This window comes from Lepisma saccharinum, chromosome 1 (assembly GCF_977018435.1).
Source record: "Lepisma saccharinum chromosome 1, izLepSacc3.1, whole genome shotgun sequence".
NCBI classification, from domain to species: Eukaryota; Metazoa; Arthropoda; class Insecta; order Zygentoma; family Lepismatidae; genus Lepisma; species Lepisma saccharinum.
The window spans coordinates 98,135,283-98,162,118 of NC_139229.1; the positions used below are offsets into that span (position 1 = coordinate 98,135,283).

The following is a 26,836-nucleotide window of genomic DNA, read 5'->3' on the forward strand; positions in this document are numbered from 1 at the left end:
TCAATATACTGATATTTTTTTTTATAAAATATACACAAATTTGTTCCTTTGTATTCTTAGTAGTCTTTGAATAACCAATAGACGTATTATTATTATTATTATTATTATTTCGACTGTTGAATCTAAAACATTTACAAAGTGTGATTATTCTGCTAATGAGATCGTACGACCTTCAAGGTTATACAACTCAGTAGCTTTACTTGTTTCCAAGTAAGAAATCGAAAGTTAGAAATATCAATTGTTGAGTTTTTGAACTTCTACATGTAGACGGATCGATACATGTTATCGGTTTGCGTTGAACTTATGATCATTTTTCTAACTATGTTTGCAAGTTCGTTAATTCTTGCAATACAGTCTCATCTAAATTATTGTCGGATAAAGAAGACCTGTACCTAAGATTATAACATGATTACTTATTAATTCTTTCAGAATTCCTTAGATGCAGGGCCAGATCCACAAGCAGACAGAGAACATGGTAAGTTTCTCCTCTTCTCTTGACTTGATTCATACTCTGATATTGTCACATTGCACAATGTAAGGTCGATATTAACTGTGCTACACATAACATTACTTATTGAGAGTAGTATAGGGAAAGAATTTCACACAGGGATGTATTTCTTAATAGAGAGTAGACAAGACTTTGAAAGAGTGAAAAATGTTTACAGGCTAGAGCAAATACGTTGCTTAAAATCAAGTTTTATCTTTTATGTACTTACATCAATTTTGGAAATAAGTACTTGTTTCATGTGTCTCATTTTCTTTTTCATTGTTTAACGTCGCTTTTAGCAAGTCTTTAGGCAAATTGTGACGACGAAGATGAAATAGACGAAAGAATAAACAATGAAGCCTCATCACCATCCCGGGGCTCGAATCCAGAGCTTTCTAATCTAAGATCATGAAACACTCACTTCGCCACCGAGAAGTTATTAACAAATGAACGATTAAGAGGAAATTAGACAAAGCAGACTTAAGAGTTATGTATCTTAATTCAAAGGAGTCTGGCGGTATTATTAAATTACTATAGAATATGGTTGTTAAAGTCCAGGAACCCATAAATTTTAATTTGGGTTCTATTTTGGTTTTAGAAACGCTTTTTCCTCGCACTATTTAAATATGGTCGAAGTTCGTATTATTTTTTCCGGTACCGAAATTAGAAAGTTTTTAAATTATCCTGGTCTGCTTTTACACCGGTTCCGAATTGATTTTCTTCTGTAGCTGGAGCGACATGAATTTGCGTTCTAAATAGGTCCGCAAGTACGTTTTGTATGGGAATTGCACACACCGCGGTTTTACAAAGACGTAATGCAGGGAAGCAATGGCAACGCTGTTGTTCTCTCATGGGCCACCCTTGGTGAAGTATTAACGCGATAAGTAAATCTGACCAATGATGAAATGTGCAAAATGGGTGCTTGCCTGAAGTACAGAATGGGGTAAAATTTCAGTAACCGCCAAACGTCTCAAAGTCTCTTATTTTTTTCTTTTTCACATTGGTACTTACGTATTCTGCATTCGTAAGGCTTGTTGAAGGTGCCATTTCGTTTTTTCCACGCAAATAATCTCAAATTTGGACATATCGTGTAATTTTTGTTTGTTCGCTTTCGCTTGCGTTACACGCGATATGGCGGAGAAATCTTGACTAGCGTTGTCCATGATCAGTTGTTATGCAGTGTTGCAATCTTCTTCATAGAAAAATACCTACTTTCCTATTACTCATTTTGTATTTTTTTCCAGGTTCGAAAACCCCACGAACCATGCACGGATAGCCCCACGACGGATTCATAAAGCCCCACGAACCATGCACGGCAAGGTTAGGTTAGATTAGGTTAGGTAAGGCAAACATAGTTAAAATTAGAAAAATATTTTTTTCGGGTTCGAAAACCCCACGAACCATGCACGGATAGCCCCACGAACCATGCACGGCAAGGTTAGGTTAGGTTAGGTTATGTAAGGCAAACATAGTTAAAATTGTTTCGTTTATTTACGTTCTACAACTGTTACACAGTTACAAATCCGCGTGGTTTGAAACACTGACCAGTTATTACGCCATGAAATGCACGCAAAAATTTGGTTCACGTAGTTGAAGGACATCAAGGGAACAGCTTTCGTGCATCGGAGTGAAATTAATGTCAAAATTTACATGATTTACCGGAAAAAAAATTAAGCGAGGGGATAAAACACTTCCAACACCGTCGTACAGTATGTATAAAGAAACTCATTTCGGTAAGTGCTTTCTCCTGTAAGATTGAAGAAATACATTTTGCGGATACGAAAATTTTACCCAGAATGGTAGCCACGAAGTAAGCATTTCCTCTTGCTGAAGTCGTACTCAAAATAATTCCGTACGAAATCCAAAGGTCTTAGTCCAACGTGGATACGGGCAGCGTGGTGCGTGCGGTGTGATGCGAGCGCCGCACGCAGATATGTGCGTGAACGCCGGGAGTGTCCAACGTTACTGCGTGCGATTGTGATGAGCAGTTGCGACTAACATGGCTTCCAGTTCGGTGCTTTTGGCCGTTGTTGATGCAAGGTACAGATTTAATGATCGATGTGGGTGCATATGGCAAAGAAAGTGATGCTGGTGTATATTCTAACTCAGCACTTTATCAAAATGTCGAAAATGGTTTCTTACCAAAAGATTTGCAGCTGTCCAACTTCCATCAAAAAGACCCATTTGTGTTTGTAGGAGACGAAGCATTTCCATTACGAACATATCTTATGAGACCATATTCTAAAAGAAGAGTTCAAATAATGCAGCCGCGTCATATTTCAATTATCGTGGAGTGTGCTTTCGGCATAAGTGCTGCGAAATTTAGGATCCTATTGAAACCAATTGAAACTAGTGTACAGCATGCTGTTCATATTGTTAAAGCAATTCGCATTCTGCATAATGTTATAATTGACATAGAAGAAGATTCTCTTGTAAACGTCTTGCACGAAAATGTGATGGACAGGAACCTACAGCTCTCGAAGGAACAACCGCGCTTCGAGAGCAGCAGAAAATGTACGAACCGTATTCTGTGATTTCTTCTCAGCGAATACAATTTGATGTTTTTGTTCATCCACTCACGACTTTCAAATACTTAAAACGTGAAAACTGTTACGGAATCCCACTCCTTATCAACAATTAAACGATCTTTGTAACGAGGGTTTGTTTTATCCCACAACACATTTCTTCTTTGCACTTCTGCAATAAGCCCTTCCATCTTTCTCGGCGACTCGCCACCGGACGGCAAATGCGATACAAAACAAACCTGTTTGAAAATCAAACGTTGCGTGCGTTGCGAGCGGACGAATCGAACGCGTAACGTGTCCACGTAGGACGGGCTCATTGCTGACTACAGGTTTGATCGGATACGACTGCCGCGTTGCTCGCATCGCACCGCACGTACCGCGCTGCCCGTATCCACGTTGGACGTCCAACGTGGATACGGGCAGCGCGGTGCGTGCGGTGTGATGCGAGCGCCGCACCGCAGATATGTGCGTGAACGCAGGGAGTGTCCAACGTTACTGCGTACGATTGTGTTGAGCAGTTGCGACGAACATGGCTTCCAGTTCGGTGCGCTCCGTGCTATTAATGGAAAGTAGTGTAATTAAAATGAAAATATTGAAGGAACACAAGAGACGTCACAGACAAAAGACGCACACAATCTTCAGAAATAGGTTGTCGTATGGAGAATTTCATCATCTGTATCCGCAGCTACGAGCAGATGAAAATGCATTTCATCAGTACACAAGAATGACAATAAACACCTTTGACTATATTGTGAAAAGATTGGATGGTGCTTGTTATCATTAATTCCTGTACTCTCAGCTACGGAATCCCACTTCGTATCAACAATTAAACGATCTTTGTAACGAGGGTTTCTTTTATCCCACAACACATTTCTTCTTTGCACTTCTGCAATAAGCCCTTCCATCTTTCTTGGCGACTGGCCACCGGACGGCAAATGCGATACAAAACAAACCTGTTTGAAAATCAAACGTTGCGTGCGTTGCGAGCGGACGAATCGCACGCGTCACGTGTCTACGTAGGACGGGCTCATTTCTGACTACAGGTTTGATCGGATACGACTGCCGCGTTGCTCGCATCGCCCCGCACGCACCGTGCTGCCCGTATCCACGTTGGACATAGCGTAAGACTTCGTTTCGCCGCTGGTTCCCGTCTTGTTGGAGCGAGTTTATAGACGAAGCAGGACCAGCGATGAGAGGAGAAATGGGGCAGCTAATACGGCATACCCGAGCAAGGCGAACTTCCACTGGCAGTGGATAACCTTTATCTACTCACGCACGCATCCCTCAATCCCTGCGCGTGTTGCCAACTCCGGTATCGGAAACTAGAAAACAGCAGCGATTGAACTCGAAGCGTTGTCCACGCTTCACCCAGTGAAAAGCTGCTTGGCAATGCCTCTAACGTCATGGAGTTGGTTTAATTTTAGTGTTGCCAACTGTCGTATTATTCGTGGTTGAAGGCAAGCCTCCCTGAAATCTTCAGTAACTCAGTGGTCGAACAGTTCTGTGCCACCAAACGGCTTTTCGTAGACAGTGAGCAAGTTCGGATTCAAATAACGGTTGACTGGAATTGCCTTTTTTTAAAAAAAATATTTTAACAATTGTACACACGTCGCTGTTTTAGAATACAAAATCAAGTCAGGTTAGGGCCTGTGTCTCTTCAGCAAGCCGTTGGACATGATGTTTGTGTGTCTATTCATGAATTTCATAGTATCATCGTATCATCACTCATCCTCATCTTCGCAAACTAGCCAAAAGTGGCACAAAAAAGCGAAGTAAAAATAAAGCAAATCAGCAAGCAGTTGGATCAGAGGTGGCCACTTTATATAACTATTCGGGAGGGAGGGGCACTTGACTCATCTCACCCAACAGGTCGGTAGGTGCCGAGCTTGCCCGAGTTGATACCTTCCTGGAAATGAAGCCTGCTCGAAAGGGTTTTACTGTATAAGGGCAATATGGACAACAATAATTTTCTTTATGTAAAATGCATATATTTCTTCATGAATTTGGGGGGTCAGAAAGTTTCTTGCACCCTAAAGTCGACGCCTATAAACTGGATTAATCTCTAATGCTCACGAATATTTTTTTCAGGCCCGTAATGATATTCAATATGTGGTGAACTCAAAATGTCCAAATCAAGCTTTTCATGAGACGAGGCTACCACAGCCTTCGAATGGACTGGACCGGAATTGATTTTTTTACATGCATCGCAACAATATCTCTTTCCAATATTATGGTACAGCAGAGAATCAACACCGCTTTAGAATATTCTTAAGAAACCATGCATCAAAACTAAACACCTTAAATGTAAATGATACTTAATAATGTTATAATGCCACCATCCACTGAAATAGAAATATAATTTTATAAAAGTGCTTCTCTGTGGGTTTCAAGCAGCCTTGTGGCATTTCAAATACAAACAAAAAGTTATAGCTTTTTCTCATAGCCACAGTACTGAATGGTACTTAGTAAATTTTTGTTCAGTGGTGATATTATGCTTCTAAAATTTCAGCATTTTTTTCCTCGCAGAAATCGGTTTTGCTGGCCGTCACTGGGTGACGATCACAGCAGCGCCGCCACGAGTCTTGACGGTGAGAGTGGGAAGCAGCGTAGAGTTGGAGTGCCAAGGAAGCGGGAGTCCACCGCCAAGCATCACGTGGCTACGCGATGGAGGAGTTCTCGAACTGGTAAGTCACAAATTAGAATTCAATCTGCCAAGACTGCGGAAGATAAGGCTGAATATCGTCGCGTGAGAACCAGAGGGTTATAACTCCAATTTATCAAATTTACAGGAGAGAGGAAAGAAACTTTACCTTTACATTTGCATGTAATATTCTCTTTAGTATAATGCTATCTTGCATAAAACGGAAACAAGTGTGTTTCAGACCTGATTTATCAAAGATAGTATTTTCATTAGCCTTAATTTCCAAATAAAACTTTGTTCGCCACTTGCCACGGTTGCCGACAAAGTTAATAAAATTCTAAGTGCAAAATTCACATTAGGTGAAAAATCATGACCCTTTATGAGTTGATATCCTTTGGTGCAATTGTTTTATTATAGCTGAAAGCACTTTTAGTTCATCTTTTAATTCAGTATCCTTCATGTGTTAACATTCCGGCAAGTTTTCTACACTTTTCAGACAAAATATCAGATGTAATATCTTTATGCTTACTAATATCATAAAAGAAATTGAAAATTCACTATGATGTTTAAGGTGCTCAAATCTTCCTCTTAGAGCTAAAATAATCGTCTAGAACCTGGTAATAAAAATCAACTTTGTACCGCCTTAGTGAATCTTCACAAGTTTCGTCAAACTGAAACTGCTCTTTCTCTCGATTTCGGCCCTGTACAATGTTGCCTATCTTTGGATCATCGTGTATCTAAATTCGAAGAAAATTCTTTCTCATCAAACGGGACTTACAGGTCGCCGCCCCCCGACGGCTCCATGAGTGGAGGAAAGGAGGTCCTGCCAGACTGCCAAGTGGCGTCTAAGAAACTTTGAAATTTTTCATCACTCCTGCTTTTTTCAAAGCGCTGATATGTTAGCAAGAAATACGTGTATAACACAATCAAACACATCGTAGATTAATGTCTTGAAGGCATTTGCTCATTACATTACGTGGAGTAAAAAGTCATACCAGATAACTAGTGAGCAAAGAAATGTAAAGCCACACAACTGGTTTGCAATACATTGAGCCTCATGTGCGACCATTTTGACAGTTTTAATGTTGGCAATTATTTGAAGGAGCGCATCATAGACCTCTCCCATTTGATATCTCAACGGAGTTAAGGCATCGAATCCGCTTTCCCACCTTGTGACACTCAGTGGTTTTAAAGTGAGACCACTGATATGTTCCTTCAAAACGGTGGGTTGGCATATATTAACTTCCGAGTTATGTAATATAATATTATAACTTTCAAATTTTCAATAGGCTTATTTTTTCTTCTCTTCAAATTTTGCTGCCTGAGAATTTGCCGCTCTGGGTTGTGGCGCGGTTCGCACCCCCCCCCCCTTTCCGACGTCCCTGGCAACGGCGTACTTAGGGGGAGGGTCGAAAGGGTCCGGACCCCCGCCAAAAGACTTACCAAGTACTATAATTAAATAATGAAATTATACTTATTTAGTATTTGTTACATAATCAATGGTTATATATTTCCGCTAAACTTGTTGGAAGCCAAGGATTATATTGTAATAATATGGCCTTGAAGGACACAGTCAAACAAGATTTATGCATGCTTCTAATGATAATATGCATATGCACTTTACTTTTCGTCAATTGGTTCCAACAGTCTTTGTTATTCAATAAAATACTGATATTGCTAGTGGAGAAGAAAGAGAACTTTTCGATGTTTTTTTTCATCAGAACTTCTCACCTCCCTCAGTTTCCGACCCTCTCCCCCACTTAAATGCTGTCTGTCCTCACACACTATCTTCAATCAAAACATCCCCCGAGGAAGTAAAATACTTTCTCGCTTCATTGCCCCTCCACCGGTCCCTAGGTCCAGATGAAATCCCCACAATATTCCTTCGTAAAACTGCCGACTCCTTGGCTCTTCCTCTGTCTGCCTTACTCAACAAATGTTTCTCTAAGGGTGTGTTTCCGAAAAACTTCAAACGGGCCAACATTGTGCCCATTCTCAAAACTGGAGATAAAAAATGTGTAAAATCCTATAGACCAATCTCACTTCTATCGCCACTATCAATTATTTGTGAAAAAATCATCAAAAACAGGTCACTTCAGTTTACGTCACCATATATCAATACAGCACAACATGGTTTTCTTCCAGGCAGCTCTTGCCTAACAAATCTTTCCGTCTTACTTTCGCATGCTGCCAGAGCTATTGATAATAACTCCCAACTTGACACTATATATTTGGACATTTCGAAAGCCTTTGACAAAATTAATCATAAATTTCTTCTTCATAAATTATCATCCAGATTTAACATCCATGGCAAATTTCTCTCTTTACTCCAGGACTACCTCCATGAGCGTGAACAACGTGTTGTTCTTTCAGGTACCTCTTCTAACTTTCTTCCCGTTTTGTCTGGAGTTCCCCAGGGGAGTGTCTTAGGGCCGTTCCTATTCCTTCTGTACATGGACGACCTCCCTGAAAAACTGTCCTCCCTCCCTATCAATATACTTTTGTTTGCGGATGATTGTAAACTCTTTAAGGAGATCTCATCGCATCATGACATGATGATTCTTCAAAATGCTCTCACAGAACTTGTTAAGTGGTGTCGTCAGTGGAATTTAGAACTAAACCCTCAGAAATGCTCTTTCCTTACTTATTCCCTAAAAAAGAACAAAGTGGTGTCTACTTATACTATTGAAAACAATCCAATCCAAAACGTTTCCACCCAAAAGGACCTAGGTATTATCATGGATGAAAAACTCACTTTTAATTATCATATTATTGCTACCACTAAAAAAGCCATGCGACTTCTCGGTCTTCTATACAGATTTAGCGAAATTCAAAACCCATCATCTCTTGCTATATTCTTTAAATCTTTCATCTCGCCCATCCTAGAATACTGTTCCCCAATTTGGGCAATGGCCTCAAAAACCAATCTCACCAGAATAGATTCTGTTCTCAGTTTCATTCTTTCAATTGTTCGCCATAGAATACCTTCCTTTCGACATGTATCCAAATCAGACACCATGGCTGCTCTGAATATTCACACTCCATCCTTTCGTCGTGATCTAGCTGACATGGAATTTTTATACAAGATAATAAATGGCCAAATTCAGAACAGATCTCCTAATCAGTGAATTCACACTTAGGGTACCCCAAAAGCTAACGTGCAACCTGCAACTCTTCCACAACCCAACCACTAGGCTATCCCTTCTACAACGCTCCTTGTTTTATAGGCTCCCAGAAATCTACAACAAACTTCCCCTGAATGTAGATATTTTCCTTCCAGAATGTAATTTTTGTATATTACTGACAAAGAACATGTAAATCTATCCCATCTTGTTATTGTTTTTATCTTTTGTTATTTTTTGTTTCTACTTTATGTTGTTTCAGTGTAAAATGGCCAAATAAGACTGTATCTGAAACTCAGTAAATAAATAAATAAATAAATAAATTCTTTATTTATTTGAGATTAATTTCCTTGAAAGGGCAGTTGTTTTCATATAAATTTTGCTGATCTTCACTACACATAAGCTACATAATGAATATCTGCTGTCGTATTTCGATACTTACACCGTCTATTTAACTATTGATATAATAATAATAAAATATTAATATATACATATATTTGAATTCAAATTATTTTAATTTAATTTACAATATAATTATTGTTCCCTTCCTCAGAAATACATTTCTAGATACGCCCCTGATTCTTAGGAATACGTCTGACTCTTAAAGAGAGTAAGTAAATTGGCGATAGGTGGCTCCACCTTTCTGTAAGGATTAGAAATGAAGATATGTCGATCTGACTCCAAAATGAGTTCTTCAGAGGAGATTATTAAAGAAAAGAACCGAATTTTTGGAGTTAGGTTCCTCTGGTTCTCATACGACGAAATTATCACCTTAAAGAAAAATTCTGACATATTCATTTTCCTTCTCCCACTACTCCTTTTGATGCAATCAGCTGTTTATCATGTAATCCTCCTGCCCTTGCGTTGCCAAATTATGCAACATTCTTCAACACATCGTGCCAAGTGTTTTATCATCATGAAGGGAAAAATCGCACACGGTGAAATTAGGGACATAATATTTAACGTTCATGATATTTTTGACAACGAAGCGAAGGGAGGAAATTATGCATTTATCAATACGAGGAAACTCGGGCACAAGCGAAGCGGAAAAGAAAACAATTGACGATCTATCGACTTCACTTTGCGAGTTTTCCCGGTTCATCTTCGTTGATCTGTATACACGTCTTCAGATTGATTGATTCATTCATAGGCGTAACTTGGCTGTTATGCTTGATTGATTTTATTTACTTCACTTTTCTGCCACTTTTGGCCAACCGCGGATATGGGGATGAGTGATGATATGATGAAATTGATGGAAAGAACACCGACAAACGCTCAAGCGCCGAGATTCGAACCCGGGACCCCTGCGTCGTAGCGCGCTGTGCTACCCATTTCGCTATGGAACCACCACTCCTTTCTCTAGAGGCGTAGCAGCTTCTCTTCATCCCTACATTCATGTGAGGGGGAAGACTATCTGTGAAACTTTGAAGTTTTATGGAACCCCGAAAACATCGAGTGATCCACAAATTCCAACGGACGCATTGATAACAGATGAATGGTAGGAATCTATTAGTTAATGTTAGTAACAAACGTTAATGACTTTCTGCTGAAGCGAAAAAGAATTTATTCAATATGGTATTCCAATTATATTAAGAAAAGTTAATGTGTTACTTTCTGAAGAATTTCGAGAGGTTACTTTCGTTTTATACACAATATTATCACCAAGAAGTAAAGAGTTAAGATTTTAAGTCAACTTTATGCACATACAGGTTAATTGAGACTGCATCTACAGTTTACAGTGGAGCTCGAACTATTGTGCAATGTGTCTCCACTGTGTATCGAGGCCTCCCCAATTGGGCATTGCGTCGTCGACTTGTAATCACGGGGTCCCGGGTTCGATACTCGGTGGAGGCACATAGTGGTTCGTATCCCACTTTAAATTGTATGTCCAGTCCCGATTAGCCTTTCTGTGCCTAAAGTGCACTTAAAACAACAAATCAAGCAATCAATCAAATCCACCGTGTATCGAACCCGGGGCTCCTTCATTACAAGACGGCGACGTTACCACTACTCCATCGGTGAGGCGTCAGGAAGCGAAGAAGATAGGGAGGAATAATTTCACAAATTACATTCTTCTGCTCCATTTTATAAATGTGCTCTGTATGTCTTTCAGAAAAGTGGTTCAAGTCCGAACCTGAACAGGATAGACGATGTGATAAGGACGAATGGACTTGCCCACACTGTTTCTAGAATGGTGATCGACTGCATAACGCCCCACCACGAGGGAGTGTACACGTGCCTTGCCACTGCTGGGTCAAAAACGGCTTCGGCGAACACTGTGTTGCGAGTCGAGAGTAAGTTGTTTTCATTGCGTCTTTTTGGGCTATGTGTTTTGTGGGTCTCTCGTATCGCACAACACTAGAGCAACCTTGCGTTCTGACGTAACGGGGGATTTTTTTTTATTGTTAGGCTAAATGCCTAAGTCGTTAGGTTAGTCTAGCTAGGTTTAGGTCTCTTAGCATAAGTAATACATTTTCAGTGTATTTAAGTTATGTTAATAGAACTAAAGCTAACAGACCTAACCTAACAACAAGGTAGGCATTCCTCGTCTGGCGTCAGAACGCAAGGTTGCTCTAGTGGTGTGTGATAAGAGAGACCCGGGTTTCTTCTGCTACTAGTATCGTACTTTTAGTTGTAGGAAAATGAAGCAGCTTACATTGATAATAACTGAGTAAACAATTTAATTCTCAATTAGATGATTGATTGATTTGCTCTATTTTACTTCGCCGTTTGTGCCATTTTTAGCTAATTTGCGAAGATGGGGGATGAGTGATGGCGTGATGAATGGATACTCACAAACATCCATGTCCTGGCCAGGATTCGAACCCAGGACCCCTGGCGTCGTAGCGCGATGTGCTAACCACTCCACCACGGGGGCTAGTAATTCTCAATTAGTATAAGGGTGCGACTTGAAAGGGGGATGGAACGGTTTGCCGCCCCTTCCGCCTTGAACCCCCACTCGTTAGCAACACTGGCACGATGCTATACATTCTTATTTTATTTATGGGTTGCCAACTAGGCGGTATTGGACTTAAAGATATACAATTTGTTTCGACAAAACTTTGATTTTTGTTTTAACACTTTCTTATATAATGTTGAAATTGGCGATACTCAAATTAGATCCCCCCTTCGCGCTACGATGCCAGGGGTTTCGAATCCTGACCTGGGCATGGATGTTTGTGAGTATCCATTCATGAATTTCATCATATCACCACTCATTCCCATCTTTGCAAATTAGCCAAAAGTTGCACAAAAGGCGAGGTAAAATAAAGCAAATCAATCAATCAAATTGTTAACCAGAGTCAATTATTACTTTCATCATATGCATGCTAGCAGTGAAAAATATATATATATCATTTTTCCCCGAATCTTTATGTAACTCACAACACAATCTTAATTTTCTTATAAGTTTCCTTTTGGAAGCAGAACACTGTTGACTTCCAATGACAAACATACATAATATGTAGGTAAAAAGATACTGCATGCGAGGTTTAAATTAATCGAAACCTATTACTGGCAAGTATCTATAAGATTGTTAAGGTAGTAAACCCACTAAATCATCTACTAATCAAAGAATCCCGTGTTCGATACCCGGTGGAGGCACATAGTGGTTCGTATCCGACTTTAAACTGTAGGTCCAGTCCCGATTTGTCCTCTGTGCATAAAGTGGACTGAAAAGAAGAACTCAGACAAACAATAAATCCACTAAGACTCTGATAAAATCACAAATCTCAACCTGAATAATATTACCGCAGAATAAACACAATTGAAAAGGTTTCTATCTGCTCGAAAAGCAGATTGTAAAATGCAGATACCAGGTCCGGACTTGAATTTTTCCATGTTCGACCAGTTAATCTAGATAGTAAATAGTTCCATGAAAGACTATCTCAAATTTCGAGAGAATTTCATTTCAAAGGTCGTGATAACACCAGACAAGAAAAGGAGTTGGACTTGGTAGGCAGAAAGGAAAGGGGGTTCTGGGGCAGTCAGATTTCATATGCTATACAAAATTACAGTAAGGGAGGTGAACTAGTGGACCTGGAAGAAGTGGGGAGCGTCTTTACATAACATTAAATTTGAAACTAAAATATCTATATAAAATATCTATCGAAGTTCTCCATGTTGAGTTATAACGAAATGTGAGATAATGGCTCAAAATCTGAAAAGAATATCAGATATTCATTGGTCTGGTGAATCTATTTAAAGGATCTCTTCAAGAATATAATGCGGTGTAATAATGATAGTTTTTAGTTCATATCACTAAATATTACTATTATGAATGGTTATATTAATATTATATCGAGGATCTAACCCCGTCTACAAAAATTTATGGCGAAGGTTATCTCGCTAGGTCCATTGCAATATTACTCTTAGTGTTATAGTGTATCCAGGTATGATCTGAGTAGTTAGCGTGGGCGCTTCGAAGCTAGGTGCCCTAGTTAGAATCCTGGGTAAGACGTGAACGTTTTGTTATGTGTGTTTCCTCATATATTTGATAAATTATTCATTGATCCTCAGCGTCACGATTAACCTAGAGAGAAGAAAAATCTCGTATGAATAAAAATAGTAGAATCAAATAGTTCTAGTCTTATTGGGGTTATTGGGGAGCGAACACCCTTTCAACCCTTCTCTGAAACCACCAATCGACAGGAATTACTGAATGGTTCATTTAATTCCAGGTGACTTGAACTTCGCAACAATGTTTTCAACTTGCTCCCCGAAAAAGATGCGGGGAGTCCCCGCCGTGGTGACGCAGTGGACGAAGACCTACCTCGACCTCATGGGCAACAACGCTGTGCTCACCTGTAGGTCAAGTGGCGAACCCAAACCATTGACACTTTGGCTTGATCCTGAGAATAACGTAGTAACTACAGACGGCAAACACAAGGTAAGAAAAAAATCACGATCCCCTATCTCTCCCTTTGGTCTCCAACTTGAGCCATACACATCCAAAAGTGACCAAAATTACATTTTTGCCTAAATAAAACACTCATTTTGGTGCTGTACATAATACAAATATAAGTTAGAACCTTTAAATTAATTATACTACGGATCTAAACACTCATAAGCTATACAAAAGATACACATTTTAGTAAAATACACTAATATGATAGTCATACAATAATGTACAGTCACCGGTAATAATAAAAATGGGACACCTTGATCCTGAAATTCTCGCTTCCGTGTAAGGCGTTATGTGTGTTGCCTAACTCTACGGCGCTGGATTTTATAGTAAATTTCCAATGGCAACTTCTACCACCGCCGTAGAGTTAGGCAACACACGCAACGCTTTGCGGGGAAGCGAGTATTTTAGGATCTAGATTTCCCACTTTTATTGCTGGTGGGCGTCTTATAGGCTTCCTATTCAAGTCAGTGGCGTGCCCAGGATTTTCGTAAAACGAGGAGTACACATACATTTTTTAGTAGTCATCCTTCATTTTGAAAGAAATAGTAAGTTATCACAACGCCAGGTGTTCTAGGTTCGAACTCCGGCCTGCGCATGGGTGGTGTTCTTCTTGAGTGTCCCTTCATCAATTTCATCACATCATCACTCAACGTCACGATTAGCCAAAAGTGGAAGACAAGCGACCTAAAATAACCCGATGAACCAATCAAAGCTGCCGTTGGATCTTATCCCTCTATCGACAAAGTCTTTATCGATTCGAAAAACAACTACGATAGTCTAAATTTTGAAAAAAATCATCGGTGTAGAATTCCTTCTGGAGCATTCAATTGGGTATCGTGTGGTTTGCTTCCATGTTATCTAAGTTTATTTGCCACGAAACTCTCACAAATATCTAGATAACTAACTCTCTAGCCTTCTTAAACCCGAAGGTTTATGGCTGAAGCAACACAAGCCTTCCATCTGTCCCTATCCTGAGCAAGATCAATCTAATCTTTTCCATCTTAACCGATTTCCTTTAGGTCCATATCAACGTTATCCTTCCATCTTCGTCTTGGCCTTCCTACAGGGCTTTTACCATCGGGTTTCCCAACAAGAATCCCGTAAACTCACCTTTCTTTTCTCATTCGTGCCACATGGCGTGCTCACCTAAGTCTTCTTGACTTAGACAACAATGAAGGCAAAACAAAACAAACATTCACTTGAATGCTCTCGAAGGATTTCTAAACAAAGGTAATTTTTCAGATTTGGGAATACGAAGCGATTTTTCGAAAGGATGGAAATTTCCTAAAAGAGCCTTTGTTGAGATAATCCTAAGGTCCAACATATGCTGAACCTCTTCTGCTGAATAAAGATATTGTTATTGTTGTTGTTATTAAGGAAAGTTTGGAAAACAGACTTCGCTGCTAGTTGATGCGCAGAAGACATATTTTGAATCTTAACCTTACAAAGTTATGTATTCCTATTCTTGTATTTTGATTATAATCATTGTTCACCCTGCATTGTAGGTGCTAAGCAACGGGGATCTACTTATTACATCGTTGTCATGGAGCGACATGGGAGGCTACACATGCATCGCTGAAAATGCTTTCGGTCGAGACTCCGCCTCAACGTTCGTCTATCCGGTGAAGGTAAGTTCCTCTCCCTTGCTTCCTCTAACATAGGTAAATTACTTTTCTAGCCCTAGCCTCAGTAGTAAGATATGGTGTCAGATCAGAACAGTAGTAGCCTGCGTACTTCCCTTTCGCAGTGCACAGAAATGTTACAATTTCACAAAAGTGAGAGTTGGGTGTTCCTTCCCTTTTTTGGTTGTCAGGCTACATTTTATCATCTTTTTTTTTTAAGAGAGTTGGTCTGAGGGAGAGCATAACCTCCACAATCCCTCCAGAGACATCGCACATGCTAATATATTCTTTAAGAATTACAAGATCAATTCAGGGTGTTCGGGAAAAGGCACAATTTCCTGTTGCCTTCATTTAAGTCACGCTGAATCAATTAAATGAAATATTAAAAGTATAATTTTATATTGGCTATGTGTGAAGATTGAAACAGTGATGATCCAATATGTATATCATGTTTGTAATGTTTGCTATTAAAATAATATACATATATAACTGTCTGATGTAAAATTGCATTTTTTGACTTAAGTACTTTCTCCCGAACACCCTAGAAATGGTATCTCTTTTATGGACCAGTTTGCATTGAAACAGGGTTGTTCAAGGTCCATAATTTTAAATAAATTCCATTCCAGTCCAGGAGAGAAAATCAGCAAGCGTAAATGGGTTCTGGACGGTAAAGAACCTTTTTACCTGTAAAGTATTTCAGTTCAGTCCAGGAACATTCTTTCTGGATCAATTTAAATACTATCCAGGAATCTTATGTTTCAATGAAACAAAACGCAATTTGGTTCTAATTTAAATTGTGCGAGAAAAAAAGGTTTACGGAACCAAATAGAACCCATGATGATGAATGGATTTCTGGATTCTTAATAATTCCAGGGTTGTTAATTTCCAGGAATTATAAATAAATTCAATATCCGTCCGGGAGAGAAAATCAGCAAGTGTAAATGGATTCTAGGCCGTAAAGAACTTTTTTATGTATAAAGTATTCCAATACGATCCAAAAACCTTTTTTCAAGATGAATTTAAATACGGTACAAGAACCCTTTTTCCGGATGGATTTAAATACTGTCCAGGAACCTTTCTTCCGGCTCAACTTAAATACGGTCCGGGAACCTTTTTTCTGGATCAATTTAAATACGGCCAAGGAACCTTTTGCGGATCAATTTAAATTCGGTCCAGGAACCTTTTTGCAACAAAACAATACGCAACTTGGACCGAATTTAAATTGTGCGAGAAAAAAGTTTCCAGTCCTGCAACGGAACTCAATAGAACCCATTAGAATTTATTGATCATCTAAAATATAATAGCAAATGCAATATATTTTTACGAACAGCATGTACAGTCGATACTCTCTGCATCAGTTTTCTAACCAAAAAAAACCTACCTTTAGTTTAGTAGATGCAACCAAGAAAATAGTTTATTGGTATCCTGTTCTTAAACTCGAGCCTGTGCTCAAGGCCAATAGTGCATCAAGTAATATGATCTATTACACACACTTCTATTCCGATCCCATATGTTTCTAACATAAATTACATCTAAACGAAGTTATTCCGTTCATACGTTGTTCGCTTAGTAGCTTGTTGTTGACTTTGTTGAAACGTTAATGATCACTCGTTTACTCTTTGCAGCGAGAAGACAGCTAAGCTTGATAGCCAAGATGGACGAAACTGAAAGTTACAACTGCCAGCCGAATTTTTAATATAGGTACGTTTCTTGCATTACCCAAATTATTACGTTAACTCCTTCTACAATTGTTAATCTTTACGTACGTCACGTCATGTCTGTTCTACTAAGACATAACTACTATTGTAACTAACTGTGAAGTTTATAGGACTAGTGTTTCTATTATAGTGCAGTTAGTTTTTCTTTTAAGTGTTAAAAGCAATGCTGCATATAAAGTTATCATCTTGCTCACTTATTTATTCATTATAGCACTAATTTTAATTGTGACAAGGGTTGGTTGTGTGGTTCTAATGAAGACTGACTATCTGTTTTCGCAAGGGTGATTACAGGGTGTATAGTTCCAGACAATCTTAATGTCCCTTCGTTGTTGTCAGTTCTTTTAAGGACACCCACGCCTTAATTTTCAAAAATTTCAAACTTTGAATAGGATAAGATAAGGGACTCAAATCCTGGGTGAGGCATGTACATTTCATTGTGTTTGTTACTTTACGCATTCCATCAATTCACTCTTCACCCTCATCGTCGCGGAGAGGCAGAAAAGCTTTACCTCTTATTGCCTTTTGTGCTGTTAAGCGTCGGGGTCCTCATCCATCTTCTAAACATTTTCCTATCTTGGGCCATGATCTTAACTTCCAATATGGTCTTCCCACTATTACTAACTATCTCTGACAGATCTTGTTACTATTCTATTCCAGGGTCTTCCTCTTCGTCTTCTGCCTTCTGGTCTTGCTTCCAGTATTTGCTTTGATTTTTCCTGTTCTTCCATCCTAGTAACATGAGCATACCAATCTAATGTCTTTCTATTACCTCTTTAATTGTTTTTATTTGAAGCTGTTTCCTAATTTTATTATTTCTGACTCTATTTCGTCTAGTTTATCCCATCACTCCTCTGAAGTAGTTCATCTCTGTTGCTGTTAATCTGTTTTTATCTTTATATGAGTGATGGAGTGTTAGCTTTCTATCCCATAAATCAATATTGGTGTAAAGTTTTGTAAATCCTTAATTTGATGTTCTCCTGTATATCCTTTCTTTCTACTATTACGTTGCATATTTGGTAATATATTTAGTTTGCTTCTACAACTTTGTTATTTATTTCTTCTTCTACTTGTAATACTCTCCTTCTTCTACTACAAATCAATATATTTTATCTTCCAGCTCGTCCACTGTGTGCGAACAGACACCTGAGATGCTTACAAGACTGCAAATGTGATACGCTTCGATACAAAGAAGAGGATGATAATTTTAAAAGAACTTCATGTTCCACTCACATCCGTTACTTTTTACTTAACATCCAGAATTCGTTAACTTGCACAGTGGACCATGGCTTCACTTTACAAAGTAGCTTTAATTGTATAGATTAGTGCGTGTACATAGTTCGTGAACAACACAACTTCAACAATAGTTCAACTTCTGTTCTCTATACATCAAGTATGCTTATGCACTACAAAGAGGGGGAAAGATTGTATCAGTTGCGAAGCATACGTTGAACGTACAAAGGAAACTATTTTTGTTTTGAATTTTAGTTTGATATTTGAGGAAACATCCAGTCAAAGAAGTCAAAATTAAAGTAAGGTTAATAGGTTGAAAGCTCAATGTATACCATAAAAATTTCAAATTTTTATACACACAACTTTCATATTCTGGTACTCTCGTTGCGTTTTGGAGATAAAGAGTCGTTTTCGACTTTCAGTAATACTGAATGCAAACTAAAAATGTTATTCTTGTACTGATCTAACGAATGGAATTCTCTAAATTGAAATTACGTCATGAAATATTGTGCGTTGTATACAGTGAAGTGTGATGTTGCTAGTAGATTTCTGGTAGATGTGTCATAGTTTCAATTTGAAAGAAAAAAAACTATAGTATGAAATTTGATATTCCATTGATACTGATATTCATAGTATAAGTTGTATATCTCAAATTCAATCTCAATCCACCTTATATTAAATATTTCTTATGAGTAACATAATCTCATTTTTAAATTAAAACTATGAAATTCTTTTAACTGAAATAATAAACGTCTTTGATGAAATGAAAATAAAATTACGTACGTCATAAAATTTAGTTTCCTTCAAAAATGAGAACAGACTACTAAAACAAAATTCCAGTAATAGAAACATGTCCAAATAATAATATCTATTAATTTCATCTGTAATTTTTTAGTAATATCAGATAATATTTATGTACAATGTGTGGAGATGATAGAGTACAATGGGTTACAATTAAACAATTGTTAATAATTCTCTCTGGAAATTAACGAGGACAACAAACTATTCATATTTTTTACTATAGTAACACTTCGTTATTTTGTAATAACCTTAGAAGTATTACTGCCATTTTTAAAGTTAACTGGAATGAACGGTAAAGAGCATAAGGAAATACAAACTAGATCAAATATATACAGTATTAACTAAAGGAGATAATGTAAATTATTGCCTTAATTATGTACTTAATATCAGTTTTTAAGTTAAACTATATCGCTTTCCTTCATACTATCAACAGAAGTGGAAAAAATAATTTTAAACATACAAAGTGAAATTTTGGTTCGTTAAAACTTTTTTACATTATTTATTTATTTTTTTAAACTCTCCAAGGCTAATCGTTGTTGTGCATGTATATTCGTTGCTTAAAAATAGTTAACAAATCGACTAATTTATGATTTAAAATAAGAAATTTGTGAATGATTGTAAAACTAGATTTACATATTAAAATGTAGTATGCAGCATAGTGTCGTTTCATTTCTCTTCCTGGTTGAAAAATGTATATATACATATTAAGGAATGTGTTAAGTTAATGTGAATGAGAAATGATAAATTCTGTGGTATACCAATTGACCTATTATGTATTCTAATGGTCAGTTTGTTCAAGTTCAAGATTCTCTAAGGAATGATAAATTGATTGGGCTTGTAGCCCTTGCACAGTCAAAGCAGTCCCAACTTGTTCTTGTCAGTGATCTTGTCGTAAGTTTTTGTTTTGGTGCTTACAAGATACAATGGGTCCTTGGGCATGGCGCATACAGTATGGGTTCGCTGAAAGAAAAAACTTCATAGATTACAAAGAGGTTTCAACACAGACAGAATAGCAGACAATTCGTCTTATTTATTGCCGCTCTGTCTCTTTCAAACGGTTTGACTGTCCTCGTTTATAGATTCTTAATTTCATTCCAAGAAAAGGACCTCGCTCACGCTTAGACAGAATGAAATAATCTGTACTGTTGTGTACGAACAAACATTTCGAAGACATGAATTCAGACGGTTGGTGGAATTACTGTGGATCAGTTGCGATGATTTAGTGCCACAACTAAGGGGCACGCTTTGCATAGTACAATTAATGCTATAAGTTTTACATCTAATACAACCTTTTTTTTAATTTAACACTTTATTAAACGCTTGATTTTGTAACGTGAAAAATCAAACAATTTGCTTTCCTATATTAACAATTAATCACATTTATATCTATATCATTTTCAACTGTAAGAATAGAGAATATTTAATCCTGACGTGTTATTTTAATGACTTGAAATTATGAAAAAATTACTATTGTAAAATTTTAATTCACATATGTTATTATTTTAGGGAAAAATCAATATTGTGATCCAAGAGGAACTTGCATAATATTCCAAGTTATGTCATTCAAACCTAAATTTCAAATAAATTAATGACCTATGCCTATTTTGTGTTAATTAAATTATTAACTTGAATTTTTAGCAGATGTAATCAATAAGCTCGAAGAAACTCATGATGAGATCTTTATACTACTTTTTTATAATCAGAAAACTAAAAGTAAATATAATGAGAAAGTAGTACTAAATCGCTAATGAGTGTTACAGTTATAGAACTTACAGCAAGAATCATTCCAAAATCACAGAAGAAACAGAATATAATTTCAAATAATAGTGCAAAATGAAAATAATCCAGATATCCAACAATCAAAAACAGTTGTTTCCCATTCGACAGGGAAAAATAATTGTAAACTTCCTTTATCAAATGAAATAAAGTTTTTGGTCTAAAAGTTTTAGACGAAAGGTACAGTTTAAAAGCATATTACTTGAGATTTGTTGTAAAAGGAATATTCATCCAAGCACATCATTTAACTTTATAATAAAATATATAATATCACACTTCGTTGTTTATTTTAACATAAAGGGTGACACAAAACACATACAATACTGGTGATGTTTCATGGACATTTCATTGGTCTCCTGAGATCGAATGGGGTGAAAATAGTCTGCAAATAAATCACACTATACCATATTCGAAATGGCGGAGTGCTGATGCAGCGTTATCAAATCAGGTTAGTAGAAAGGAGTCGAATGGGGTTAGCAAAAAAGGAGCTACATTGCTTTCAATAGAAAAATAGAAAAGAACGCAATAAGCAATCTCAGTGCTTTAGTGCTGATCACAGCACTCTCCAAATTGACTCATGTTGGGTTTGAATATTATGTTTGACCACATATATGTCTGAGCAACAACCAATATTTTCTAATAACACTCACACTGTGTCTGAGATATTCTCATTAGTTCCTCACTTAAATACATGTGTTAGTGAAGGATCGGATAGTCATTCGACGAATATATGGTCATTCTAAAGCATGGATGCTTTTGTCAATGGTTTTTCATGAGATTTATGATCTACGTACATTCAAAGTCGGTGCTTCAATTAACTTAAGTTGAAATACGATTTGCATTTCTTGACACTCAATTAAAAATGCTATACTTTGAACAATCAAATACATTGGACCACTTCGTAAGTTCAAGAGTCGAGAGATATTTCAAGAAATTGTCTAGGGTGTTGAAGGATAGGGACAGACGGAAAGTTTGTGTTTCGGAATGACAGACAGTGTGCAACAGTGGAGACACGTGATCATCAGAATTGACAGATCCCCCCCCTTATTCTTATCACTTCAATAGATGTCCGAGAAAAGTCACCAAATTATCAACGTGTTTTATAGTGTGTCTGTTAATAATAACAACAATGTCTTGTCTTCCAGTAGAAAGGACAGTACTTATCCTGAATGTACTCTTATAAAAATCGAAATCTTACAATGCAAGTAACAAAAACTCACAGGTGCAATTTCTCGTGCAGTAACAAATGTACAAACAAATCGGGTACCTACTGGATAAAACTAATCATGTAACCTTATGTATTTAAAGCACTAGAAGGGCAATCAAGAACACCGTTCTTAATCTTAGTTGCAACCCTTTACTAAATGTGAATGCCGAAGCATGTATGGCACAGGCCTATTTTCCTCATATTCACATCACTACCATGGATTGGTCACACCAGCCATGTTTAATCCCTGGGGCCTTTAAAGAAACACGTAGAAAAACAAGGTTAGATTGTTTTGGGGTGATGAAGTTTAGAAATACATGCAGACTTAGTCAATTGTACGCACAATACTTGCGATACACTTTGTGTTAATATTGAATATTGACGTAAATGCTTATATAAAAAGGGGTTTTATATGTTTCTACTTTATACTGTGTTACGCAAAAACATTCCACAGTTAAAATGTAAGGTTTTAAAACGTTTTACACTATTTCTGAATTCGAATAATTCTCAAAAGTACCTGATAGATATTACTATAAACAGGACGTCTTTTTGAACTAAACAAGTGAATTTTTCTTTTAACAATAATAAAACAGCAACAAGTATGTAAAAGTATATACAATATATAACATTGTTATTCGTACACATAGAATTCCCGAGGAAAAAATGTCATATATACTAGTAAATATAATCGTTTTCATATGTACCTGGAAATTAATGTTAATCAAGGTTTCACCAACAAATGTCAATAAAAATGTATGTTCAAAGTGTTTAAACAGAGCATATAATTTGTGTGAAAAGAGTTAGAGTTGCTGTTTTAAGTCCACTTTATGCACAGTAAGGCTAATCGGGACTGAACCTACAGTTTAAAGTGGGATCCAAACCACTTGTGTTGTGTGCAAAGAGAAAAACACGCTGTTTCATGCAACATTATTATTCGTACAGGCAAGAGTTTCAATCTTCCTCGCATACAGCACCACCGCTATTCGTGCGATTTCGTGCAGTTTGCAACTTCGTAACATGTTTGAACATGCAGGCGCGCTCTCCGTCAATCGGATGCCGTAGATATTGTTGTAGGCCTATCGTAGGGAGACCAGACATACTCTTTTTAAGAGTATTATACTCTTTTAGAGGTACATATACTTAATACTCTTTTCAATTTGCAAAAATCCCCAAATATACTCTTTTCCTTGCTATTTAATTTCATTCATTATTTTACGCGTGAAAATGCCTTAAAATCCACAGAACGAAAAACGTCAAGATTTCAACAAACTGAAGTATTTACTCCATGACTCAAGAATTTCCTATGAACAATTTCAAGAGTCATTTTCATATTCCATCAACAAGAAAAACATATTTCAAATTCATTAGAATTTAATGATAATGATTAGAGCTGAGCCGATACCACTTTGAACCGATACCGATGCCGATACTCTTAGCGATTCCCACCGATACCGATACTTGAAAATTTAAATAATTAAAATTTGTTCAAAATATTGATCAATATTGGTGTATAAATATTATCCTCCAATTATATGCATCAACACACCAAGAAAAAAATTGCTTTAGAATATTTAAGAATTTAGAATATTAAAATAGATAGTAAGTAGTCACAAAATATAGATTTTCGTGCAAAATTAGTGTAAAATAAAAAGGAAGTTTTAATTTTGCATAATTTCCAGGATAATTAGACTGTCAAGAAGTAGCGCGAGATTTTTGCGGACCCCCTGAAAGACCAAAATACCGGAAAGTATCGGCTGGTATCGGTAGCTGATTTCCAACCGATACTTTCCGATACCGATACCACTGTTATTGGTCGATACCGATACATCGGCATCGGTATCGGATCAGCCCTAATAATGATATTTTTGAAACTTACTGTGCAATTGCAAAAGCCTTTGAAAAACATCTTGAAGATTGGGGGAAAGAAAAGAATCTATGATGTGTAAGTGGAGGTCAGTATGCAAAGATTTAGTACAGGCTGGGTCAAATTTAAAAGTGATTGTGCCTCTTATAAAATTCTTGTTTACTCTGTCTGGTACAAATGTTGGTTGTGAAAGACTCTTCAGTGTTCCTAAAACTTATTGGCGAGAGGAAAAAAGTACACTCCTGATGTCAATACTCGAACAAGTAATGACCTGTGAACAGTTTGGACTGGCAATAAATTACGATTTAAACGTACTCAAGAAAGCAAAATCATCCCAGAAGTATGAACGATGGTGCCATTGGTGAGTAAGTATTTATAATTAGCTAATTACATTAGACTCATAAGTAATTTGAATCTGTAGAGTGTAGGCCTATTTTATAGGGGCTCTAACAGAGGCAATAACAAATAGCGACCCTTATTTTAGATTTATTTTTATGTTTTGTGCATGCGCATCTTTAACCTATAGACTATACTCTTTTTGGTCATCAAATATCTGGTCACCCTACCTATCGTCTATCTATCAGCGTGTTCGAAATGGGCAAGGTGAAGGAACTTAGTTCCGATCTGAAGGATGTTATTATAAATTTGGCCCTTAGAGGTGATTCGTCAAGAAAATTTGAACAAACAGTCAATAAATCACACTCCACAGTTCAATACATAGTAAACAAATTGAGAGAGGAAGGTTCAACACAGAATGTGCCGAGAAAACCAAAAGAGAGACGGTTGAATAAACGTGATGAACGCTTTATTTTTTTAAAAAAAAGAGTGCGAGAAAACCACCGACTAAGTGTTTCTCAGTTACGACACCGTTAGTAGAAAATGTTGCTGGCAAGATGATGTCCGTGCCATGGATATCATGGCAGAATACCACGAAAGAGGCCGTATGTAAATAAGATGAATCGCAGAATAGACTTTCATTCGCGAAAGAGCACATCCACAAGGACCAGGAATTTTGGGATAGTGTCATATGGTCAGACGAGTCCAAGGTTAATATATATATGGGCCAGATGAAATAAATAGGGTCTGGAGAAAATCAAATAAAGACAATGATCACATTAACACAGTTCCAACAGTTAAACACGGTGGTGGGTCATTAATGATTTGGGGCTGTATGTCGTCCAAAGGTGTTGGTACCATCCAGTTTATTGATGGTATCATGGATGCATATGTCTATTTGGACATATTGAAGAACAATGTCAAGCAGAGTGACCAAAAAATCGACATGCCGCCTATCTACAGATTCCAACAAGCTAATAACAGTAAGCATAAGGTGCGAGTTAACATGAATTGGCTAATATGGAATATTGAAGAAGCGAGTCCACAAAGCAGGCGTCAAGTCCAAACAAGAGTTGAAAACTGTTGTGCAAGCCGAGTGGAATAAAATAAACTCTGAAACATGTCGGAAACTGGTTAATTCTATTTAGAATAGGTGTCAAGCAGTAATTAAAGCCAGAGGATACGCATCAAGGTATTAGAACTGTCAGTCAATTTGCCCTGAATATACTTTTTTCTTTTATATTATTAAGTGTAGGAATAGAAAAGTTGTACAAAAAATGGCATGTTTCTCTTTCAGTTCATTTAATTTATTATTGTCATTTGTTATACAGAATTTGGGTAAGATTTTATGTTCCTAATGATATTAGTTATTGAATTGTAAAGAAACAATTTCAAAAGAGTGTATTTCCTTTCAGATATTAAAGCATTTTCTTTGAAAATCTGTGTGTACGAATAAGAATGTTACATACTGTATATCAAATAATCTTTTTTAGATATTAATTTAATAATAGTAAGTAAAACTAGAATTTGTGAGCTTCCACGAACATTTTCATTTCTTCAAGTCGATATAATAAAAATTTGGATGAAAATTCACCAGATAGTTGTTAAAATAATCAGCATATCAATAAGAGTTACCGAAACGATTTGACTGAAAAAAATCTCATTTGTTCGCTTGGTAACTTCGGAAAGAACCAATCAATCACGGCTGGAGATTTCTGAACGTGTCATGTACAACGGCCACAATCTTTATGGATTGATGATAATACCAGGAAATATGAGTAAAGTCACGTCTGGTGTTATTTGAAGGTTTCTAAAATGTTCACACGAAACAAAAACATACCGAAAAATGATCTTCTTTGTGTTATTTTTATGTAATGGACGAATATATGTTGAATTTTGTATTATTATTAATCAAATTACTGATAGTGATTCGTTACTGTGCAAACGTTAAAATGTTTCGAAATTTTCATACAGGTGAGTCGATGGATCAAAAAAAATGAATGTATTATTTCTCAATTACTCATTAAAGTGCGATATATTTAAGTACATCAATACAAGTCCACTCCAGGAAAAAATTACACCCAGGAAGACCAGAATAAGATCCATTTTTCCAGCGAGAACATTGTTTGATGAAAGTAAAAATGCATTAACTGCCTCGACAAGCCATGACCATCTCAAAGAAATGAAAATTGCGAATTTAGTTAACTGTATTCCAATAGATTTGATGTCCTCATAAGATCAACATGATACTGTACATGTGCACGTGGAAATTGTATTATCTCAATGACCCGAAAGTTACATAGTTGGAACAGAAGTTCTGCCTAATATAATTTTGTATAAACAAATACATGTGGATAATATATTGTATCACATCATGCGTATACAGGATGTTGCCACACAACACGGCAGAAGTTTCTAAGGTTGAATGTAAACTACTCAGTATAAAATTAACGAAATTTACAATTTACAAAATTGCAATAAAGCTCGGATGTTCCAAATTTAGCAGGCAACAAAACCTAGCTTCCAGACGATTCCACGAAAATCCTTTCATCTTAGCTTCCAGAGAAGATACAAGGATGCCAAATATATCGATTTCACGAC

The 26,836-nt window shown here is 37.0% G+C and overlaps 2 protein-coding genes across 3 annotated transcripts in view; one reads left to right on the top strand and one right to left on the bottom strand.

The window, feature by feature from the left end:
* Window positions 1-19,632, top strand: part of ImpL2 (Ecdysone-inducible gene L2) — a 76,279-nt gene extending 56,647 nt beyond the window's left edge. The window contains exons 3-9 of one of the 2 annotated variants that reach the window (XM_083134970.1): window positions 430-475; window positions 5,539-5,696; window positions 10,889-11,069; window positions 13,455-13,663; window positions 15,187-15,309; window positions 16,929-17,004; window positions 18,139-19,628. In XM_083134970.1, coding sequence (XP_082991096.1) covers window positions 430-475; window positions 5,539-5,696; window positions 10,889-11,069; window positions 13,455-13,663; window positions 15,187-15,309; window positions 16,929-16,943 — 732 coding nt within the window. In that variant the 3' untranslated portion in view covers window positions 16,944-17,004; window positions 18,139-19,628. Of the gene's footprint in view, window positions 1-429; window positions 476-5,538; window positions 5,697-10,888; window positions 11,070-13,454; window positions 13,664-15,186; window positions 15,310-16,928; window positions 17,005-18,138 lie in introns of both variants that reach the window. The other variant, XM_083134978.1, reaches the window with a different exon arrangement.
* Window positions 19,633-19,738: 106 nt separating this feature from the next.
* The window catches only part of LOC145984499 (ionotropic receptor 25a-like), a 148,762-nt gene continuing 141,664 nt past the window's right edge, over window positions 19,739-26,836 (bottom strand). The window contains exon 17 of the mRNA XM_083118157.1: window positions 19,739-22,289. Coding sequence (XP_082974283.1) covers window positions 22,247-22,289 — 43 coding nt within the window. The 3' untranslated portion in view covers window positions 19,739-22,246. The remainder of the gene's footprint in view (window positions 22,290-26,836) is intronic.